The sequence below is a fragment of the Orbicella franksi genome, chromosome 4 (assembly GCF_964199315.1).
Source record: "Orbicella franksi chromosome 4, jaOrbFran1.1, whole genome shotgun sequence".
Lineage (NCBI taxonomy): Eukaryota > Metazoa > Cnidaria > Anthozoa > Scleractinia > Merulinidae > Orbicella > Orbicella franksi.
Genome location: NC_138148.1, coordinates 4,121,644 through 4,144,197, shown reverse-complemented (window position 1 = coordinate 4,144,197; position 22,554 = coordinate 4,121,644). Strand labels below are relative to the sequence as shown.

At 38.3% G+C, this 22,554-nt stretch overlaps 1 protein-coding gene across 2 annotated transcripts; it reads right to left on the bottom strand.

Moving 5' to 3' along the window:
* Positions 1 to 169: 169 nt before the first annotated feature.
* LOC145486022 (pleckstrin homology domain-containing family H member 1-like) lies at positions 170 to 22,554 on the bottom strand. 2 transcript variants are annotated; one of them, XM_081464719.1, is made up of 31 exons: positions 21,998 to 22,553; positions 19,445 to 19,507; positions 18,740 to 18,814; positions 18,534 to 18,617; positions 17,906 to 18,017; positions 16,448 to 17,539; positions 15,495 to 15,559; positions 14,788 to 14,823; positions 13,253 to 13,465; positions 12,625 to 12,735; positions 11,692 to 11,778; positions 11,308 to 11,377; positions 10,533 to 10,621; positions 10,149 to 10,229; positions 9,498 to 9,674; positions 8,799 to 8,907; positions 8,575 to 8,687; positions 7,729 to 7,905; positions 7,150 to 7,358; positions 6,936 to 7,029; positions 6,229 to 6,312; positions 5,623 to 5,679; positions 5,429 to 5,524; positions 4,760 to 4,857; positions 4,558 to 4,621; positions 3,732 to 3,809; positions 3,527 to 3,636; positions 3,298 to 3,427; positions 3,015 to 3,128; positions 1,967 to 2,119; positions 170 to 1,295 (listed from the first exon to the last, which is right to left on the bottom strand). In XM_081464719.1, the coding sequence occupies exons 1-31, from the start codon at positions 22,151 to 22,153 to the stop codon at positions 1,119 to 1,121; spliced, it is 4,374 nt and encodes a 1,457-aa protein (XP_081320845.1). In that variant the 5' UTR covers positions 22,154 to 22,553; the 3' UTR covers positions 170 to 1,118. The 2 variants fall into 2 exon arrangements, with proteins under 2 accessions (XP_081320845.1, XP_081320846.1); XM_081464720.1 differs by lacking the exon at positions 19,445 to 19,507 and having other exon boundaries at positions 21,998 to 22,554.

Here is a 22,554-nt window from a genome sequence, read left to right as displayed (position 1 = left end):
TGTATAAGACTTGGTAATATTAAGGACGTTCCCACTACGCTTACTCTTTACTGAGGCGCCTAGAACTGGATTTGGACTTCCCTGAAATCTATCATAAAAACCTCTGTCACCCCTTAGCTTGTCGTTTACAGACCAACTCTGTTTGCACGGGAAGTCCACAAAGCCAACATCACACGACAACAAGGAACATTTTATTGGTGTTTGATCAATAAAACCACGCTTATATTAACAACTTGACTTGCTTCGAAATGAAGTTTTATTTCTATGGATCAACTTTCTTATGTACTGAGAATAAGTCAACCATTTCTCTGTACCAAGATTGATCTCAGTTTTGAAAAACGTTCTTCAGTTTGAAAAACGGGCATCAACTTATAATCATACTTATTTTGAATCATGCTAAATTCGAATTTCTGTTTTCCACAAACACGAACGTGCTATCTTTCTAAATATTTAGCAACTTTTGATATCAGCGTTTCTGCGAAAACTACATTTTTTGAGTTTGTGTTAATGATCATCGGTTGGTTTAGATTGCTAAGCCACAGGCGAAATACACGCCCGTTCGTAGAAGAATAAAAGATATCGGTTTATTAATGCCTAACTACTGCTTTCATTTTCAATAATATATGTAAGCTTTACCTGTCAATCTAACATATGTAACAGCTTTGTACACTGAGCTTGGCTCCAAGACTTAATTTACTATGGTCCGTGAAAGACAACTTAACTGCCTTTTCCTAACATATTTTGTACATAATCTGCGATAATATTGTTTGATCACACTCAATAATTTGGCGAACAGGGAGAAGTAATTCTCCACGGTATGTTGTAATATTCGTAAATAATTCACAAGGTTAATATTTCAATTGCCTCCTTTAAAAAAATCCGGCTCCATCCAGCAGTAACGGTTTCAAGACGAAAAAACACAACAACCTTTGGCTTGACAATGTCTTTTTCCCCCTTTGACAAGTTTCTTTTTCCAGCTGGCTTTAAGTTCCATTCTGGGATAGGCGGCGCCGCTTGGCTGTCTCAATTTACCTCCCAATTAATCAGGCTAGCTCCTCTTTACAAATAGATACAGAACCCAATTAACAACCGACTTCTCAACAAGTTAAACGGTGACGTCATAGTAGACCAACGGTGGAGCCAGGAACTATGGGCCACTCGGCACTCTCGAGGTCCCAGACCTTGACGTCTACTCCCTGTCTTGTGGTGGGAGTACCTGGGGCCTCACATGTGATTCCTTTTTGTCGGATGATAGCATTGATGTAGCTTGCCATCAGCAAAGTGATTTCTAAAATCTGAAACAGAAACAGAAATAGGTCTGAACAAAGTATTTTATATTCATGTGGGAGAATAAGTCTTCCACAACTTAAAGGAGCTCAGTCACCACATTTTGAGTTACTTCGGCCACGTACAAAATTACCTTTAAATTGAAGAAAACCTGAAAATAGTAATGTACTACGATAGAAAAACACCATAGAGATAATAAAAAACCATAAAGAAGGATGGCTTAGGATGGAGAAGATTAACACGGATTACAAACAACGAATCTCAAAAATTTAGGCTAAACTTTTCAAGATGCGCAAGCCGTGACATAACTCCTTGTTAAATTGCACCAATAACGGAAGGGGGAATGGTCCAATGGTGAGTGCGCAGGAATCCGGATCGAGAGATCTGGCTCCAATTTGTTTTCTGCAGCGGGAGGAGTAAGTAGACGCCAGTTCAGCTCTTCGGCCGCGCTTGTAAATAGCCAACTGGTCGGTTCACCTCGTGCTAATTGGGGTTTCATCCCTGTGATCTTTAATTTGAATTATTTGTTACGGCATTTAGTTGCACGGCCCCGCTATCCTTTGTCCCATAAACAAAGATCGAGGGCAAATTAATTTCGTTAAATTATTTTTTAAAGCCGATTAACGCAGTGCGACATAGTTGAAAGGTTTTAAAACGAAATTTGGATACGAAAGCTCACCTTTCCCCTGGACATGACGAACAGCAATCTCTGGGTTCCCTGCTCCACTGTGTTGCCGCCCCGCATGATAGATTGGTTAACGACTAACATGAAGTCGTCTTTCCACCCGCCAAACGTGACCACGTGTTTGTACCTGTAGCGACACATTAACCGCTGAAAAAAACAAACAAACACACGTGATTAGCACTTCCAAAGGCAAGATAAGACCTATTCTTTTGTAGTCAGTTTTAATAATTGATAATGACGAGATTTATTTCCTATTTTAAATAACTGACATGTAAATATTTATAAGGCCTTCTTTTAAATGTTCTATTTTCTTACATTGTTATGTACTATTATATACTAGTAGTCATGCGTTACAGAGGGCCCCGACTCAAACCAGCCTAGTGTAGACAGGGTCTACCCTGCTTAAATAAAGTTGACTTTGACTTTGGCGATAGAGAGCCAAGGAACGCCCGTCCGACAACATGGAAAATTACTACGACAGCCTGACAAAATTCTGGGAGGAGGGGGACGGGGTTAGATGGTAACCTATGATGGACTATTGTGCTATCCAGGGAGGGGGGGGGGGGGGGGAGTACAAATACCCTTCACCATTTCGTGCTACAGAAAGTAACGATAGGCCTGCATGGGTGAGCCACCGCCCTCCTATAGTAATTTTAGGACTGAAAGACTTGAACTGCTTGTAAAATTATGATGAAAATCTAGTTTGAATGGCTAGAACAAGTGAAAAGCTGCGATGTTCCTTTTCTTTTGTGTTTGAGCTGTGGCCTATATCCAAATGCGAAACGTCGTTGTTCTCTCACTGCGATAATTCGCGCTTTCCATCTTGAGGGGCGTTTGTACATTCTTTCGAATTTTTGTTTCCTTGTTGTACAACAACAAAGTAACTGGCCAATCAGTGAACACTCTAATGAGGAGTGCTCTAACAATTTTAATTACTGCGCTATAGTGGCAGAGACAAGTATATAAAACAGAAAAATAAGGAAATGGGACAAAAGAGGGTATTATTAATCCTCGGATCCGAGTGATAAGCTGGCAGACTTACCAAACTCTGTCCTTCCAGAATATTAATGCTGTCTTCTTCCACCGCCAGCCAAACTGGCTGCGTATTCTCTGTCATTGTAGTTCGTTTCTTGGCGGCTGACACTGTGTGCTTTTGCTGTGAGAAGGAAAAACAAAATTATCGTTAGCCGTCATTTCATTGAACACGCTCTACCAGAAGTTTGGACTCCTCGAAACAGCATCATATCAATCCACACCAAACGTTTATGTTTACGCTGGATTTATCATTAACACTGAAAAAGACCAGTATAATAGTAATCTCAAACCTGAGCTTGAAACAGCCTGCAGCCAAAAAGGGGCCATCGACGCGCATTCTCGAGATACTTGTCCACGCACTCCTTTACACTCCACCCGTGCAGCGTCGACCACTTCTCGGCCATGCGCAGTGTGAGTGAACTGGAAATTGATAGAGAGAGCGCCGCATTAGTTGAAACAACACAATGGAGTTGAAATTCGTAATTCTAAGATTAATGGCGGCGTTTTTCACCGACTCACCGTTTGCCAGAGTCTTCCCTTATCGTCTTGGCACAGAACTGCGAGATAACCATCTCGATTCTTTTGCCAGGTAGAGAATTACTGTGAGCTCTGTAATCACCGTAAGTGATCTAAAAACAAAACGTTGACCTTATTCAAAATAGCTGATAAAAGAGTCCGTAAATTAGAGAGCAGAGCGAGCAATCAAACAAAAAAATAAAAATACCTGAGCCATGAGAGCTGCAAACTCTAACGCCATCTCCTTGCTCACGGGAAATCGTCCCTTGACCACATTTACATTTGCCTGTAATTCAGATGGAGAAAGTTAACGTCTATTCAAGTCGAAATTACCAAACGCTCGTCAATGCCAGCTTAAGGGGACTGTGTCACGGCTGAGTTAAGTCCATTTTATCAAGTTTTCTAATCAAAACTCTGAAACTTAGTGTTAGCGAAGAGATTACTTTTATGAATCTAAATGACAAAACCATACCTTCATTACAGACAAGTATGTCTCCCCAGCGTTATAATTTAAGGTTACAAACGAACGAGATTTACTTCATTGTTGCAAGTGGTTATATTTATATTTCACTCAATTTGGTGGCCATCTTCTTAGCTCTAACTCTGGTTAAAATTCGTTATACAGTTCCTTTAAGTCCGGTTTCTAAAGCACGAAAAATGGTTAGGCGTATTTCTACCCCCCTTTTTGCCTCCCCTTCCTCGTAAATAAAACGCTAGGCTATCACAGGTCCCCCCCCCCCCATGATTTTGCCAGGTTGTCCTAATAGCTCGACAGTCATCACCATACATCTGTCACGCAACACTTCATGGCCATGGACACGCTCTCCTAAGAGTGCACTGTTGCGTGCCGGAAAGAGGGCCAGAAATAGACTTGCTTGGGTAAAGATAGGCACCTGGAAAGCCGGGCTTCTTGCAAAAAAAAAAACAGGGTCCGGTGATTACTACAACGCCCTCCCAGACTGGCCTCATAAGAAAGATAGATAGGAAAGAATTCCTCCATTGATAAAAAGAAATATAGAAAAGTAAATGCTGACCTGCAGAACAAGGAAGTATTTTTCTTTCTCTGTTTCTCCGCTACTGAGGCTCTTGAAGTATAACCTACGGTGATAAAAGAAAAAAATAATAGAATGCAACAACATTTCACTCTTCAAATCATTTGCTTGAAGTGCAACACAACGCACAGATTCCACAAACAGACTAAATCAAACCAAAGGCGCGTCGTAGACCGATAAATACCTGTTTTTGTACGAGAGTTTGATCATCCTGTTTGTATCCAGTTTCCCCTGGCTTTGACTCCGCAATGCTTGCCCCCATTTTGAGATTACGTCACACAGCTGTGAAAAGATTCAACGGAAGCGCGCAATTTAAATCACATTTCGTGGACGCTTGGACTTCTAGACAGCATTAAAGTAATAGTAAAGAAAACTTATTTCTTAATGTATCGCAAACGGAGAGTCACGGCGGCAATTAGTGGCTTAGCGGCTTAGGCCCCCTCCACACTACGTCGGAGAAATATGAAAGCGGCGTTTTCACTCTGAAAACGCATCAAATGATTTCCGTCCACATTACGCCGGAGAAATTTGAAAACACAACAAACACTGGTCATTTTGGATTTGTGTTCGAGAACTTGGACAGGAAAATCATATGATTATCGTGACGTTATCATTTTCGAAAAGCTCCGTTTCCAAAATGTTTTCCGTCCACACTAAACCGCAAAGCCGGCGTTTTCAAATTCCTGCGGCTTGAAGAGCGTTTTCGAAAAGCTCCATTTTCTTGACGGAGTAGTGTGGACGGTAGACTTAACCTTAGAAAGAACGCTGCGTTTTCAAATTTCTCCGGTTTAGTGTGGACGGGGCCTTAACTATACAGACTTTTAAGTTCAACAAAGAAACATTAAATACGAACCTTGACACTGGCTTGTAAGCAATGTTCCACTAAATTGACGGGATTATCTGTGAAGAGTGCGTAACCGCTCTCTGAGGGTGTGCGAATGCCGACCACCTGCAAAAAAATGAATTCAAAAGTTAAGAAGGCTTGTAACAATACGTAATTAAGTCGGAGCTTTAGTAATATTAGAGACAGACTTGGCTTCAACTTACTCTGTTAACAGTCTCAGAAAATTCTTGAATGGTAGTCGAGCCATCAAAGCCAAATACCTGGCAAGCAAAACAAAACAAGACACAATGTGCAACTCGTTCACTTAATTTAAAAAAAATAGTTGCTACAGACATCACTTTTCAAAATTCTCTGCCTTTTCTCGGATAAAAATATCATTTCCCAGAATACAAAATGTCAGATAGAGTAACGGCTTCTATCCTCCCCTTACAACCGTCCTTTCCACCCATTGATGAAGACTGATAAGTTTTCAACACATTTTCCGTCTTCATTAAGGAAAAACTAAATTGGTGTGACCACAGCGAACCCAAATAATTATTCCAGCCCTCAATGGTATTAAATCAGCTGTGTTGAATTATTTCAATTTCCCTTGACTTTTCTTGAAAATGTCATTTTTTCTGGACTCAAAAAGAAAATTCTCTGACTTTTCTCTGACCTTGACGAGTTTTTTCCCTGGCCATTTCCTGACCTGTGGTAACCCTGATAAACTCATCAAATACCTTACCTGGAATTGAATTATTCTAGCATTATCTGTTTTTAAATTCCAGCATTATCTGTTTTTAAATCTTCGCTGATCTTTTGTAACTTACTTGGGTGTTTCCATCAATAAAGTGGACCGGAATACTCATCAAACACGAATGATCGTACGGCTTACGGAGCAGAACAGACAGAACCTGGGAAGATTAAGATCATAACAAATAACGAATCAACTTGAGCACTTACTGAAGAAACAGTGCGACTGGGTAAAGCTACACTACTTTGTATTCCTCGTTGCATAGTTAACAGAGGAAAATGGTTAAGAAACCTGGCAAAGTTCTTTGTTGTATGTTTTTGTTGGCTATTTTGGGGATTGACCCTGCACAAAACCTGGCAATATAACAAGAGGTGGTTATGTGTGCTAACACAACTAACCAATAGAAGCATTGCGATTAAGTAATTCATGCGTAGTCTATGAGCATAAACAAAAGATGTGCAGGGTCAAGGACCTTCCATCGTAAATCTTAGCCTGTTTGTTTGCTTCTTTGATGTTTGCCGCGTTTCGTAACCATTTCCATCTATTAACTACGTTCGTTTCAAAAAAGAAAGGTTGCATGCCGCAGAATTTTGATGCAACTTGTGATTTTGAAAACGTGAGTTCCATGCTTAATTTCTCGTTCCCCTGTTATAATGAATCCGATCTCATTCTCGTCTTCAACAAAATCATATCATTGTTCAGAACGTTATAATCACTTTGTTGTGTTATCGAGGAAGGGAATATTTCCAACTACAGCACTGAAAATGCATCTATTCTATTCACCTCCATTCTCGATGGTTTGGCCTCTCTTTTCCCATTTTGTAAAATTCTCTCCAGGCTTCTGATACAATACGTGGCATACTTGCCGAGTTTTGTTCTACATGTATAAAAGAACAAATGCAATTAATTCAGTGACTTTTTCAGCTGACAGCACCAGTTTGCTATGATGAGACGTAATATCAATGACTAATAAAATTAACGATATTTCAGTAATTACTTGAACGTTGAAAATCTATTGAGATGTCCCTTGAGAAAAAGAAGGAATTTCTGTTTAGGTACAAAAAGTGCAGTGCAGAGTGCAAGCAGCTGCCACGCTTGGATGTAAACAAACTCCTGCACTGGTCGCAGATCAATAGTGGCTTGTGATGCAATGTCAAAAGAGTCTTCCCGAAGCCAAGAGGATTTGCCGCAATTTTCGAGAAAGTGCTGAAACAAGGAAAAAAAAAACCTTCGTTACGTGTTGGTATAAACAAGTTTATAATACATGAGAATAATTTTACCTTACATTATTTAATTCAGGACGCATTTTGCTCTGGGAGTACTCTTAGATATCCTCCCTGTAAAACTCGTTAACTGAATTTTCAACATATGCTTCTCAAATTTGCGTCTGTTACTAAATGGCACGGTACAATGGCACAATTTTACAATTTATGCTCATGAGAGATCAAAGAGCGCCAATAAATCTCTTCACACAAACTCGTTTCAGTCTCTCTTCTTTTACTTCATGGAAACAAGATTGCTATATGGATAACAAGGAAACAAGGTGGGAGGAGTCAGGAAGAAAAAAAAAACCTACCCCTAGGTCCTCAGGTCCCCTGTGAACGTGTTTCGATGTCTGTTTGATCAGCTGACAGTAAATCTCATTCTGGAGTTCTGGATGATCTAGACAGGTTTGCATGGCATTCTGGGCTAGTGACACGTGATAATCAATGGCCGATTCCTGTGTTTGTACTGTGGTGAACAAGTGGATGGACTGGGGAGAAAACAACATTAAATCAAACTACTACACGAACAAAAGACCGTGCTTTTGCCCCATTTCCAAACACAGAGAACAGATACACAGCAGAGTAGTTTTGACAAACTTCGAAGTTCTTAGAAATGTGGTAAAATATGATCTCCAGTGTTCGGCATACTATCTCAGTGGGGACTAAAATTAAGGAGAAAACTGGGAAATGGAACCGTAAAATTCTACAGTAATCAGGTAATCAAGACCACATATCCAAACACTCTCACGGTTAGGTTTTCTTTGTTTAAACTTGCTGAATTATTTTCGAGTTTTCAACGGAAAATTCAGTGGAAAAACTGCCTGGCACACATTTGGTTGTTCATCTTTAATGAACAACCAACAGCTTTGCACTTAATTCTCTTGCCCCTATTCTCTATTTTCCAATTGCCCATAATTCACTGTTTGCCCCCCAATATTTAACATAAACTATTGCTGTGGAATGTTTTTGGGAATAAGCAGACCTCCCAAGAGCATTTCACAACAATAGTTTATGCAAAATTTTTTTTTTGGGGGGGGGGGGGTGCGGGGGAACAGTGTGAATTATGGGAAAGTGGAAAATAGAGAATTTTCGTTTCCATTTTTATTTTCTTATTTTTTATTTTCTAAAGCACATTACTTGTCTAGTGACGTTCCTACCTTGAAGAGTTTCAGTGCTTCAGCCTCAAGTTCCTTGGTTGGAAGAGTTGTGAGTGGTTCAGCAATGGGTTCTTTAGTGTGAGTCAACACATACCTGTTCCATATGTCACTCTCTGAAACAATACAATGGCCACATAAATCACAAGAAAATTATTAGACGTGTTGCTTAGTGCACAAAGGTAAGGCATAGCTGCATTACTTTTTCCATGTTCAGTTGTTATTACCTGGATCACAGTCTTGTGCGATGAGTTGGAAAATGCTCTTCTCAAAATTTGTCCCCATGTCTTCAATGCCACTGCCCGATGCCACTTTCAAATGAAACAACCAAGACTCCTAAGACAAAAAATAACAAAAATTATTCAGAAATCCAAATTTTACAGTATTCCACTGTAACTCAGGTGACAGCAGCTTTTCAACAAGACTAATTTAGGAATAAAACTGTCCCTTTAAAAGACTAAAATAGAAAATAAAATAGTAATAATATTATATTATCGTAAAGACTCTTGAATCACAAACACTTGACATTTTTTTTGTACATTTTTTTGGTGACTATAGATTATGAAGGCTCTTTATGTTATGTACAAAACTGGTGATTTTACAGTGCAAAGACACCAATATACAGTGGAGCCTTACAGTCACTTCGTTAATATGGTCACCTCATTATTGCGCCACTTTTTTGTCCCGGTGAAACGCCCATACATTTTCTGATAAGAAAACCCTGTTAATGCGGCCAACAGCCACAATCTGAAATCACAACCTGTATAATCCTTCATAATTTAACACCGTTAACATGGTCACTCATAGTGAGTGACATTTCAATTAGAGGAAAGGAAAGTGGCCACAATAACGTGGCCATTCCTCAGTAACACAATTTGAATCTAAAAAAAAAATGGTTGAAGAGATAAGTTATTGAAGCTTGGTACCTTTTCTTCCTTTGACTCAATCAACAGGTATGTGTTAGCAGGCTGTTTGAGTGATTTCATGACCAGAGTGTAATGACGATACGGAACTGGGTCAGCATTGACAGTGCCATTGCCAGAGTCTGGGGATTCCAGTTCCTCCACTATCACATCAATCATGTGTGTCATGCTGAATGGCACCTGTCAAACAAAATCAAGAACTCAGAAAAGACTGACGAGGGTTCAATGTGAGATGAAATGAGAATAACACTTGATCATGACAGCTGATAGGTGAGGCCTCATCGTAAATGACTATTAATATGTGTTCAAACAAGCTGGGAGTACACGGAAGCTGACGTTGTTTGCTTATCAAATAAGCAGAAGGTCTCAGTTGTTGACTCTCCTGACAAACTAATAGGTTTGATAAAATAACACAAGATCTAATGGGAGTCAACAAGGGCATATGAGAGATGGTGGTCAAACCACAGGGAGAATCATTTTATACATGTATCTTCAACACCCATTCACATTTGAGCCTGGCCTCAGTCAAGGACAGTAATTTTCTCTAAGACTGATCTGTTGTCCATCATGGCACTTTTTAAAGGATGACACAAGAGAGATAACTTTTTATAATGAAACTCTAATTACTTTTCCTCTTAAAACCAATCAGCTTACCTTGTCATCTTCACTCTTGTAGTAACAAAGGTATTGGCCGAGTAGAACACTCCAACACTTCTTGGAAGAGCCATGTTTAACCTAGTGTCAGTCAAATAATAAAATTTCTTTGTTTTATTTATGTTTAACCCGATACAGCAGTCAGCTGCACTTAAAATTGGAGAATTAAGATGAACCTCTATGTAGTAAGAGGATTTCAAAAGGAGGAATAATGAAATAATAAGAGGATTGATTAAATTAATGCAAAAATATTCCACATTAACAGTCCAAAATACAAAACCAAAAATAGCAAAAGAGCAGCAGACTGAAAGGAGTGAAATTGAAAAACTGAAGTTTCCAGAGGTCTCAATCCTATCCTAAGAGCAAACAGAGGTGGGCCATTACCTTTGTAAGCCAGCCTTTCATGAGCTCCTTTTCTTTTACTTGAGCAAACAGTGGAGTGCTTGAAAACTTTCTCATGACACTGTGCAGAACTGAAAAATAACAGTCAAGGTGGTCAATATAACAACAACTTGCATCCCCTATTAAACAGAGGCATGTGAAGCAATTGCAACTTTTTGTGACTGTCTAAGAATCTTCTCAAAAAATGTCAGGAAAGATTTTCCCATAAGCAATGTGATGGGCAAACTTAATGAAAGGCAAAGTGCTTTGTATACTGGTACAGCAACCTATCTTCCAACAAGTGTGCTTATTGCAAAGTAGGTTACATGACAGTGGAATGTTTCATGTACATTGTTCTGGTATTGTGAGATATTGCAGTCAACCGGCAATGGATGAAACAAATCAATGAACAAACCATCACAACTATGAACAAACAAACGAAAGAACAAACAAGCGACCAGATGGATGCAAATACAAATAGGTGGATGAAACAGATAGGACAGGAAAAATGACTCAACCCACAGAACATGTGGGCATGTGTAAGTGTAGGTGTAAGAATGATTTTTTGGGGGGAGGTATTTTTATTTTTATTTTATTTAAGTTCTCTATATTTTGGGGGCATTTTTAATAAAACAGTTATTCCACTTGCACTTGTTGGATATGATATGATTAGACCCAACTCACCACTATGCACTTCATTGGCTAGATCTACCATCTCATATCCAAAATGCTTTCATGGAATAATAATTGTTAAATACACAAAACATGATATTGTTACCTCTGAGCCAGCTGTCTACAATTTCCGTTGTTTCTCCAGTCAAGTAGAAAGTCCTCTTGGGTGTGGTCACCTTGTTCAGATGATCAATGTTAGTATTGCTTACAACCTGCATGTCAACATGGGCCAGGGAACTTAATTCATAGCAATTATTAGCAGCATATGTTGAAACTTTACAAAGCGTTACTATGGTTCACTGCAAGAATAATCTACAAAGTATTGCAGCATTTTATACTTAACCTATTCTCATTTACATTAGTGTAGTGTACATGTACATTATAATTGGAAAATGACAGCAAAACAAAAGCTTGCTAACTTCAAAATAAAACATCATATATGACGAAAATTATAACAAACAACATTAGAAAATAAGCCTGATATTCTTACCTCAAAGGTAAGTGCACCATCTGTCCTAGCAATTCTGCAAGTATCATCCAATGGAATTTGACCCAAGGGCTTCCTGTTCACGTCATTCTGCAACAATCAACGTGTTAATAACCAATACATTCTTCTATTCACAGATGGGAACATGTTGTCACTTACAAGCTCGCATAAAATGTAAAAGTAAAGTCTGCATGCAAACCAAGTGACCCATCAGGCTGGAGCTTATAACTGTCTCCAGTTTCTGTAGTGTGAGGCGACTAGGAGTATTTCTACATTGTATCCCCCCCCCCCCCCCCCCCCGGATGGGATGCTGGTCAATTGCAGGGTTATCCCCAAGCATTAAGTTTACCAGTACCCATTAATACAACTGGGTGGAGAGAGGCACTGTAAGAATAAAGTGTCTCGCCCAAGAACACAACACAAGGTCTCCAGCCAGGGCTGGAACCTGAACTGCTTGATCTGGAGGTGAGCACCTCCACACTTACAAGCTCACACAGGTCAATCCTCATGCTTGATTCTTTGTCCCCTCAAGACATGTCCAAGATTCAAGGTAGCTAGCAACAGTTTCCAGCACTTTCCATCAACGTGTAAGTGTATCCATCAACGTGTAAGTGATGAGAAGAGCTGGAATCTGTTGCCAGCCACCTTACCCTGAAAAATTCACTACCAAAGACATAGCTCTACAAAGAATGGTGTAGTGTTTGTCATGCAAGCAACCAGGAATCAGAGTCTCTACTGAACAACTTCATCAGTTCTACATGTAGACTTGAATCTTAGATGTCTATCAAACAGCGAAGAACTTAATCCCAACAGCAAGAATTAAGATATATAATGTTGAGAACTAAAATGAGTGACTTCAATCTTTTCCTGTGAACAGAAATGTGTAAAACGCTCCAAAGCATGACAAAATTGTTCAGTATATGTACATCTTTTTACCTCTGTCTTGTAATAGTAGAGTTTCCCATCACCAAGAACAAACCACCTCTTCTTCCAGTTTTTCACACGGCCACCCAGTTTGGTAAGATAGCCTTCCTTTCTCTGATCTTCCTAAATGTATGTACACAAAAATATGATTAACAAATGCTGCCTGAAATATTTTGGCATTATGATAGTTGTTTACATGGGCCTTGAGTATATGACAATATCTATATCTGTTCCAATGGCAGGACAGACAAATTAACCAAGCCAGATGGCTACACATATCCAGCACTTAATTCACAGTAAGAAGTGACTAGAAGTATCACTCTCCCCCCCCCCAACTGGATGAGATGCCAGAACATTGTGGGAACCCCCCCCCCCCCTGCATTGCCACTTTGCTTCGACAAATTACTTTAATTAATTTATACTCCTTTACTCCTGGGGGAAAAAAGCACTAAAAGACCGTGAAAGATCTCATTCAATAACACAACCCAACAATTCTGATGAAGTCTTGTAGATCGACCTGACATCCAACATGCCAACCACAAAATTACCAAACCTTCTACTTTGAAAATTTTGTCAAGCATTTGTAAACCTTTCTTTTTCTCAAAATACATCTAAACCTATTGCAACTGTGTTAATTTACCTTTTTCAAGCTAACTGTTGTATATGTAGCACAAGTCTTCAAAACGTGAGTAGTTCCTTCAAGAACCTTATCAGTCTTTTCTTTGACTTGTGAATCTTCTTCTGTTGCTGCCACTTCATCTGGTGGCGTGCAGTAGTCTCCTGCAGAACTCTCGTTATCAGAGGAGTCTGTGGACTCCCCAGAAAAAGGTGTGTTCCGAAGCTGAGAAGCTCTCTGTTTCACGCAAACAAACAAGTATTAACAAAGTGAACTATTCAGATGTGCAAATCAAGTAGAATTTTACAATCAAAATTGTTTTGAAATTATAGGATAAAAAGTGCCAAACAATAACAACACTAGCAAGGTTTCTTTCAATCCTAGCAATTGAATAAGACCCATCAGCACCAGAGCTCACCTCCAGTTTTTGTAGAATTTGAAAAGAGACATTGGCCGCACCGATAAAAGGTTACAAGGAAGTCTGTTCTGGGTCAGAAAGACCAACAGTACTTGCTCAACCCATTGGGTGCCAGACCATTGTGAATGATGTGTGCCACACCATTTTCACTGAAAATGGGTGTCTAGTAAAAAACTTCATGTGTCGTATTAAGCTTTTCACTTAAACTATAGCCATACACATTTTCTGAAAGGTCATGATAAAAGTGTCCCTTCAATGCGGTTAATTTCACTGAGGTTTACATCATTTGATATCCATATGACATCACAGCAATGGGAAATTAGCAGTCTCTTGAAAAATCTCCTACAAATCTCAGGTGCCAATAAAAGTTGTTTCCAGTGTGCCTGGAGTTTGACTAAATCTCCTAAATTTTTGACATACTCAGTTCGTCATTTAGGCAACTGAGGGACAAATCACGACCCACTGAATACGTCATATAGGGACTAACTGAGGTTTCTGACTCAAAGTAGTATCCTTGTAAGTGAGTACCTTATTATAGGAAATTAACGCTAGTGTTAATTAATGTATTTGAAATTAATGCGACTTAAATTAACGTGAATTGAAGGTAAATTTGCTCCCCAATAAAGGAAATTAATGCAAGAGAGAGAGAGAGAACAGGAACCAATTTATTTTAACACTGTAAAGCTGACAGTAAAGACGAACAAAATTCAGTTGAAGTACAGTAAACAATTTTCTAAATGTGAAAGATTGATGTGAAGAATAAAATTTATTGTTTGGCTGTGTCAAGAATGTCTGGAGTGTGTCACAGATTTGGGGGAAAATAATGGTAATTAAAGTCGCAGAAATTAACGTGCAACTTAATTAACAGGAAGTTTTCAAGGTAAAAATTTTTCAAGGTAGAAACATCAACTCGGAATTTTCTTCCGAGTTGATGTTTCTACCTTGAAAAATTTCTAACTTAATTAACGGCACAGAAATTAACATTAACATAAATTAGTGCGACTTAAATTAACGCAAATTTTTGAAATTCGCGTTAATTTCATGAAGTGTTAATTTCCTATAATAAGGTATATACATTGTACGTCACCAGAATATAATGTATTGTGGAATTGCATGTATGTGTTGTGATGCAGGCACATACCCCTTTCAATGTTGTGTACACAGGACAGGTTTGTTCCTGTAGGTGTGTTAAAAAATAAAATGATTAAAAAACATTGAAACAAACCAATAATAAAGTAATAGAACTAAAAGAACAAGGAAATGAAAAATTAAAATACTGGTATATCAAAAATTTGGGTTAAAAAATAAAACCAATTAACAGAAAATACAACAAAAGTTTAAAAAATTCTGTCAAATAAGAATATGAGTACTGCCTGCAATGTATGGACAAGTCTAGATGAGTCAATTAACTTCTCACGTACATGTATGTTTTCAAAAATAAATAAATTTATCATTTTTGGCTGACAGGCAAGTCAAGTTTCTTGAAGGAGGATATTTGAGGACATCATTACAGAAGTCCTGAAACAGCTAGACGGATGTGTATATTTGGGGCGCTAGTAAGAATGACTTTCGGCCTAGTACATCAGTAGTTACCTATTACCTGAAGTACAAACTCAAAAATTTCAATTTTATATTTAATAGTTATCTTTGAACATCTTCCACTGACAGGCAAGACGTTACTTGGGTACAGGACAGTTTTCAGCTTCAAAATGTCTATGTGGGCTCCCAAGTGGAATTTGAAGTATTGACATCATTCAAGCTTTACTTAAGCTGAATGGAAACTCACAGAACTTGAGGAATGTATATGTCGTTGAGTTATCATTAAATTCTATCATCTGTACATCATACCGTCAGCATATTGAGGTCTTTGGTGTTGTTCTCCAATGTCCCAAAAGGAGGAGAATCAGAGCCGACTATAAAACAAAAACTTTTCCCAGTCAACAAATGCTTGTTCATACATGTAGCTTCACATGTTTGCTTTAATGTTTTGATATCTACCACTGCAAAATCAGACTCAATTGTGTCAACTCATGATTCTGCTTCAACTTCTCTTCTGTTAAAATTCAACATAGCGTTGTCTGGTGAAAATTATTAAAAACATAGGCTTTCAACAGTTGAAAGATGTTTTTAATAATTTTTACCAGAGAACGCCATATTCAATTTTATCACATGTGATCAATCTCGGTAATGGATCTTTAATATTTTTACTCTACTGTTATTTGTTCCTTTGTTTCTTTCATTCTGAGATATGAGCAATTATTGCAATGTTAATCTGCAGATCTGAATTTAAATCATTCTACATTCCAGTTGCACAGTGTGAATGGTAAATGAATGAATGGTTAAGTCTACATACAAGCCGCTGAGTGGCCCATCAGGCCCATGCTTGTCCTACTTACTGTAGCATGAATTGAATAGGAATATTACTACTCCTCATTGGATGGGATGCTGGTCCATCACAAGGTTACCCCCAGCATTAAATGTGCTGGTACCCATTTGTACACCTGGGTGCAGAGAGGCACTGTGAGAGTAAAGTGTCTTGCCCAAGAACACAACACAATGACCCTGGCAAGGGCTCGAGCCTGAATGCATGATCCAGAGTCAGGCACACTAACCATGAGGCCACCGCGCCCTATGTGTCCCATGGCACAACAAGGACAAATGTTGTATGTAATTAATACACTTTACACCACCACATGTACATTCTATACTTTGAAATTGTTGCGTATAATGTTGTGTGCAATAATTTCAAGGATGTCCACAGTGCAACATTTACCTCCAATATTCAAGAAAACTTTCGTTACCTGAATCATCATTCCACATCCAGGACTGAATTCCACCCTGTAACAATGCTACTGCCACATCTTCTTTATTAACTTGAGGGGCCTCCTCACTCTGAAGTTCTGTTTCTGTTAGGTAACTAGTAAAATTAGCTTCCATTCTTACTACCTCCTGTGGCTGTTCCCGCAAGTTAGCTTTTGGCACTGGCGGCACAGGCGGAGGTACAGCATTTTCAGGCTCAAAACGTGGAGGAACAGGAGGTGGAGGTGGTGAAAGTGGCACACCACTATCTACTGACACTTGACTTTCTGTCACAGAATCTAAACAAGTTCTTGCTGAATCTATTTCTTGTTGAGCTGAATCTAATTCCTGTTCAAGAGATTGGTATATTGGATTGGGAGACACAGTCGGTTCTGTTAAAGAACCCACTGATGACCTACTGTCAGATAGCGACTCTTGTTCAGTTTTTGCAACACTTGGAGCTAAACTTTGGTTCTCTAAATGAAGTGTAACTAATTCACCAAGCTGTGCATGAAATTCCTCTCCATCGAAAACTTGATCACCAGGTTGTAAGTAAGTTTCAAAGGCACTGTCTTCTAGCTCTGAATCTACAGTAGACTGGCTGTCGTAAAGTTTCTTCCGTGACAAGTTTTCTGATGACACTAACTGCATGTAAGGATTGTGTGAGTTTTGTACTTGTATGAAAAATTTTGCCTGAGAGCTACCTGGGCTCGTCAACCCTCTCTTTAGTGACATGTAATAAGATATCTGTGCAGCTCTTGGATCATCAGAATTCCCAATATATCGAGGAATTTTTGACGGGGATTTACCACTCGATGTTCTTTTTATTTGTATCTCAGCCGGTTGATAGGATATTATTGTTCCAGTATCATTGCCGTCTTCAACTGTTTCTTGTGCCAGCTCATCTGGTGACATGGGTGTCAGTGTGGTATTTAGTGAGCTTGAGGAGTCCACTAGAGTTGGATTCCTAACATCCTCATTTTGAAAGGATTGAAAGCCAGATTCTCCTTGATCTGTTTCAGGCTCCAAAACATAATAGTCACCACACTGTGACTGAACCTCAGCAAGTTCGCTAGACAATCTAACCACTTGATCTGGTCAAGAAAAGAAATGAAAAGCATCACAAAATTAGCAACACTGCTAAATCTGAGACTGTTGATATTTAAAGGTAAGTTAATAATAATTATAATTAAAAATTCTGATGTTTTTTGTTGCTGGATGGAAGACTTTGCAATCCAGCAGCTTTGCCAGCTTACAAATCCTAATTTATTATTAATAAACTTTCCAAACTTTCAACCTACCATTAATTCTTGTACTAAAACATCAATGCCCTAAAAAATGGCAATCTTGTTAATTTCATCACAACTTTTCACTTTCCTTCCAATTTTTGTGATCAACAAGGTCAAACTGCAGGTTTCTGCAGCTAGAATTATTTTCCCAGAGAACCTTGAGGATCTTACCTTGGGAAAAATGAAGCTTGATCTCAATCTCTTTGATCAGCTCCATAGCTTGTTTATGTGAAGTCCGCAGCTGCTCATTCTCTTTGGTAAGTTCTTGTAGCTTGTCTTCATACTGTTGGAAATAAATGTAAAACCCTGCATTCATCCAATTTTTTTTCTTCTTTCTTCATATTGCACCAAAAACGAACCATATAGTAAATCAATAAAGAACTAGTTAGAGAGGCTCTTCGTCCACTGTTTTCAAATACAATTGCAACTTTCAAGCATTATTTTGCTCTTGTGCAGTCGGGAAGGAAACCAGAGAACCATAAAAATAAAATCTTGAAGCAAGGCTGAGTAATAACAACAAACTTGACCCACACATGACGCTGGGACCAGTATTCAAACCCTGACCACACTGGCAAGAAGCAAGCACACTCACCACTGCACCACCCCTGCCCCCCTGTAACAAAACAAAATCATAACCCAGAAACCTACACTTCAAGGCTCAAACCCTATGTTTCACTCCGCAGCCTAGAATTATGCCAACCATAAGGCCAGTGACCCCATCCCTACCAACCTCCCCCTCCCACATATACAAACACTTAACAAACATTATTTAAATTCAAATACCGACAAAGTGCTATACCTCGGAAATCTTGTTATGCATCCAGTTTTTGATATGAGCAGCTTTATCTTCAACTTCTCTTTCACGAACGATTCGCCTTTGTTTCTGTCCAAGATTAAAACAAGATGGGTGGCTTAAAATTTGTCCAATTTGTAAACAAGAATTTTAAATCATAGATATATATCAATTAATTACTGTATGAGAGAAAATAATCAGCAACAACATACCTCGCTTTCAAGTTCAGTCTCTAAATGTGCAACTGTTTGATCTTTCACTGCAAGCAAAGTCTCCAAACGCTGGACCTGAAATCAATAAACATTACACCATGTCACACTGATAACCAGGTATAGGACATACATGTAGCTACAGAGATACTCAAAAGCTGGAGCCCAGAATCTTATGAAGATCTGATCTCTCCTACAGGGGCAGGACCACCTGAGGTCCTCACTTAGATCTCCTTAATATAACATTTACTAAAATACTCATTAATTAATACCTTCTCTCTGCCTATTTACAATAAAGTCAAGTACATACATGAACAGATAACAGCTGAGAATTTAGTAACAACTAAATTTTGTTGTGTAAATAAAACGACTTCTTCTTATCTGTGCTGAGCCACAATTTCACTCGAACTTAGACCAACAATGAATAGGCAGTCCGACTATGCGGGTAAAATTTTGGATTCATTGTCACAGATAAGGATAACATTATGAGTCTTATTTTATTACTTATTATTAGAAGTATTATTATACATGTAAATGAGAAACCTGTTCTACAATATCTGTGTGTGGTGGACATTAGGTCAAAGTGAAATCAAATAGGATGATTTTTGAAATAAGAACTTGTTTTTGAAATGAGAGCTTGTTCATCGCTTAAATGTTAGGGTTAATCGATTTAAACACACAGTTATTGTACATGCAAATTATTAGTACCTGCTGAGCAGTTTCTGCAGCTCTTGCGTTAGCATTTCTTGACTGTTCTTCCAAGTCTTTTAACTTTGTAAAACAAAATCAAACATAAATTATTATATTTGAGTTTCACATTTGGGGATTTTACGATCGCATGAGTATGAATTTTCAGTTTGAATTAAAATCAGGCAAGTTGCTAAATATACACAGCAGCTTCCAGTTAGCATAAATTAGCAATTTGGTTAGTCTGATTAGGTCTCCAATACCTGATTAGCACTCCTGATCAGTTAGCCTAAGAATGCATGCTTAGCTATCATTTGTCTGTCTTGAATTTTCAACCCTATCTCAAACTTGAAATCCAAACTCATGAAAAAAAATTAACTAAATAACAATGTTGTTGCAAAACTGCCAGGGTGCATTCAGCATAGGTTACGCCAAAGATCTTCCACATGACCTTTAAAATTTTGTGGCGCACCAGTGTGTGATTGGAGTTTTCGGCATATAGCGGTGTGCACATTTATATTTGCTGGTGCTGCTATATAAATGTTTGACTACACAAGGCGAATTGGTGTGATAACTATGGCTTCTTAATTTCTCTTTATGCCCCATATCCTGGCCAGTAATGGGCATCTTATACAATCCATTTTAGTCCAAATTTTTCCACCCACGTTGGGTGGCGTTTTTAAAATAGCAGTCTTCAGCATGGGACTTTGGCCGCTTGCCAGGCACGTGACATGGAATTTAAAAAGCCTTGGCGTATCTTCAGTGTTGAAGATCTTTGGAAGACCTGAAGACCACAGCACATTTAAGGTAAGTCTTGTATAGGTTTACTTTGTAAATACATGTAGTCTATTTTCAACAGTATTTTAAACAATTATAAAGTTTTGCAAATTGGAGTCACCCCACAACCTTGTGTAATTTTGTCAGCCTTTGAAAAAATTCTTTGGGCTAATTCATTTGAAACTGCACTCAAAATCATGTGATTACCTAAACAAAGTCATTTAATCATTTTTGAAATACAACTTTTCTGGTGATATTTAGGGCCACACACCCTTGCCCTAACCCCCTGAAAAAATGTCCCCGGTGATATTTGCTCAAAGCACTATCTCAAGGGTTTATTTTCAGAAGTTTTAAGTATCGCAACAAACTTAAAGAAAGTGCATGACCTATATCTTAAGGCAAGCCTATACAGGTTTTTAAACACCATTAGTCACTCAACTGAAAAAGAAGGTCAATATCACATGTAACTGGATCAATTTTAATGACAAAAGTTTAAAATGAGATTCAAAAATGACAAAATCGCAAGTCAAATGATCACCTGAATCTATTTTTCCAAAAGATGATAGATAGGTGAGTCATGTTTATGGAAATAAAATTTTAATATCACATGTAGTAGGCCATATTTTGATAGTTGTCACTGGAACAGATACATTGTGGTACAAAATTAAACAGTGATATTGACTTCTAAAACTCTCATTTTAGGAGATGTCAACCGAGACAAATTTATGGTTTGGCATACATGTAAATATATAGACAGTCCAACATCTAACTTGATTTTCATCACAAAATTTATCTTCAAATAAGGAATTACTAAACCATGAATTTCCTGCATGTGCATTCCTCTGACAAGAACATACATGAATACTGTAAGCTACAACTTGCTAAAAACAATATTGATTCTGTCATTTTCGTCAACAATATTAGTTCCAGAAGAAGAAGCCCTATAGAAAATACTCTCAGAAATATTTTTTGTTCAAAAATGTTGAGTGCTCGCTCATCATCTATCAATTAATTCGTGAGTTTTCGACAAGTCGTCAATGTGGTTTCCTTGATTCCAAATGAGAGGAAAAAAATCTTCGCTTCCTTGAACTTTTTGACTGGGAGAAATACAACATCTGGAAACCTGTTGAATTACTGTTTTAAGAGCAAACACACTTTCAGACTATTAATGTTTAAACAGCTGATCGTCCGAATTAATTAAAATTTACAATGCAAGAATTTCGATGATCCACTCAAAGCAATTTCTAGTCCGTGTGTATAAGTCAAAATGCAAAGAGTTAGATCGCGATATCGAAATTCCTTCGACTGACTTGCCCAAAATTTCGAGTTTCTTCGAAAATGAAACTGATGAATCGAATCAAGTCCAAGAAATCTCAAATTTCAAGTTGTCGAAATGGCGGTTGATTTTACTGTTTACGCTATCGGTGTTAACACTACACTAATGTAATTTTAAGCTTACTTTACTGCCACAAAAACGTTCAAAAGTTATCTCTTTTTAAATGAAGGTTTGGAAGGTGATTAGGAGTGCAAACTTCAGAAAATCCGGCGGGTCGATTCATATCAGTCGCCGAACACAATTTGAAAACAAACATTCCGACATACAGTTGATTTGTAACCCAGGATCGGCTGAAGATTTCTTCTGAGATACTTCAACATTATACGAAACCGCGAAGAATACAGTGAAAACAATAACAATGAAACAAATAAGATAGACTTACACGGATACGATTCAGCAAATTCAATCGCAGCATGCCCAGAGCGACAACAGAACACACAACATTCAAGACTGTTCCTCACCTTGTGACCAATAACTTCGCGGACTTTCGCCGCTTGCTCCCGAAATTTCTCGAGTTGATTTTCCAAATATTTACATCTTTGTTTGTAGTCAATCTCATTTTCGCCGACCTCTGTAGAGTATACTTGTGGTCCGTTCCTTCTTGGCGAATTATCCATCCTTCGCAAAGATTCAAAACCAGAAATGGTGGTCGGACAACATTTAGTAAATTTTCCTGGGCGCGATCGTTCTCTTTTACCATAAACTTGCACTAATGACTAAACCTTCCTTTTTCCAAGTCCGTTTTAAATCCTCTTTCAATGATGAGAATGTTAAGCATTTTGTTTGCACGTCAAAATGATGGACAAACGGAACTATACCACGCTTCACATCGCGCTTTATCAGTTCCGAATACAACATCCAAAAGTGTGCTGACTTCTTGACCCAGCTCCAGTCGGACTGTGATGTCATCGTATCATCTTCGGCGTGACACATTACAAAATGTCTTAATCTTTTAACAACCTTCCATAACAAACGAAGGCATTCTTTTGAGACAAAAGAAAGAGCTGCACCTATAAAT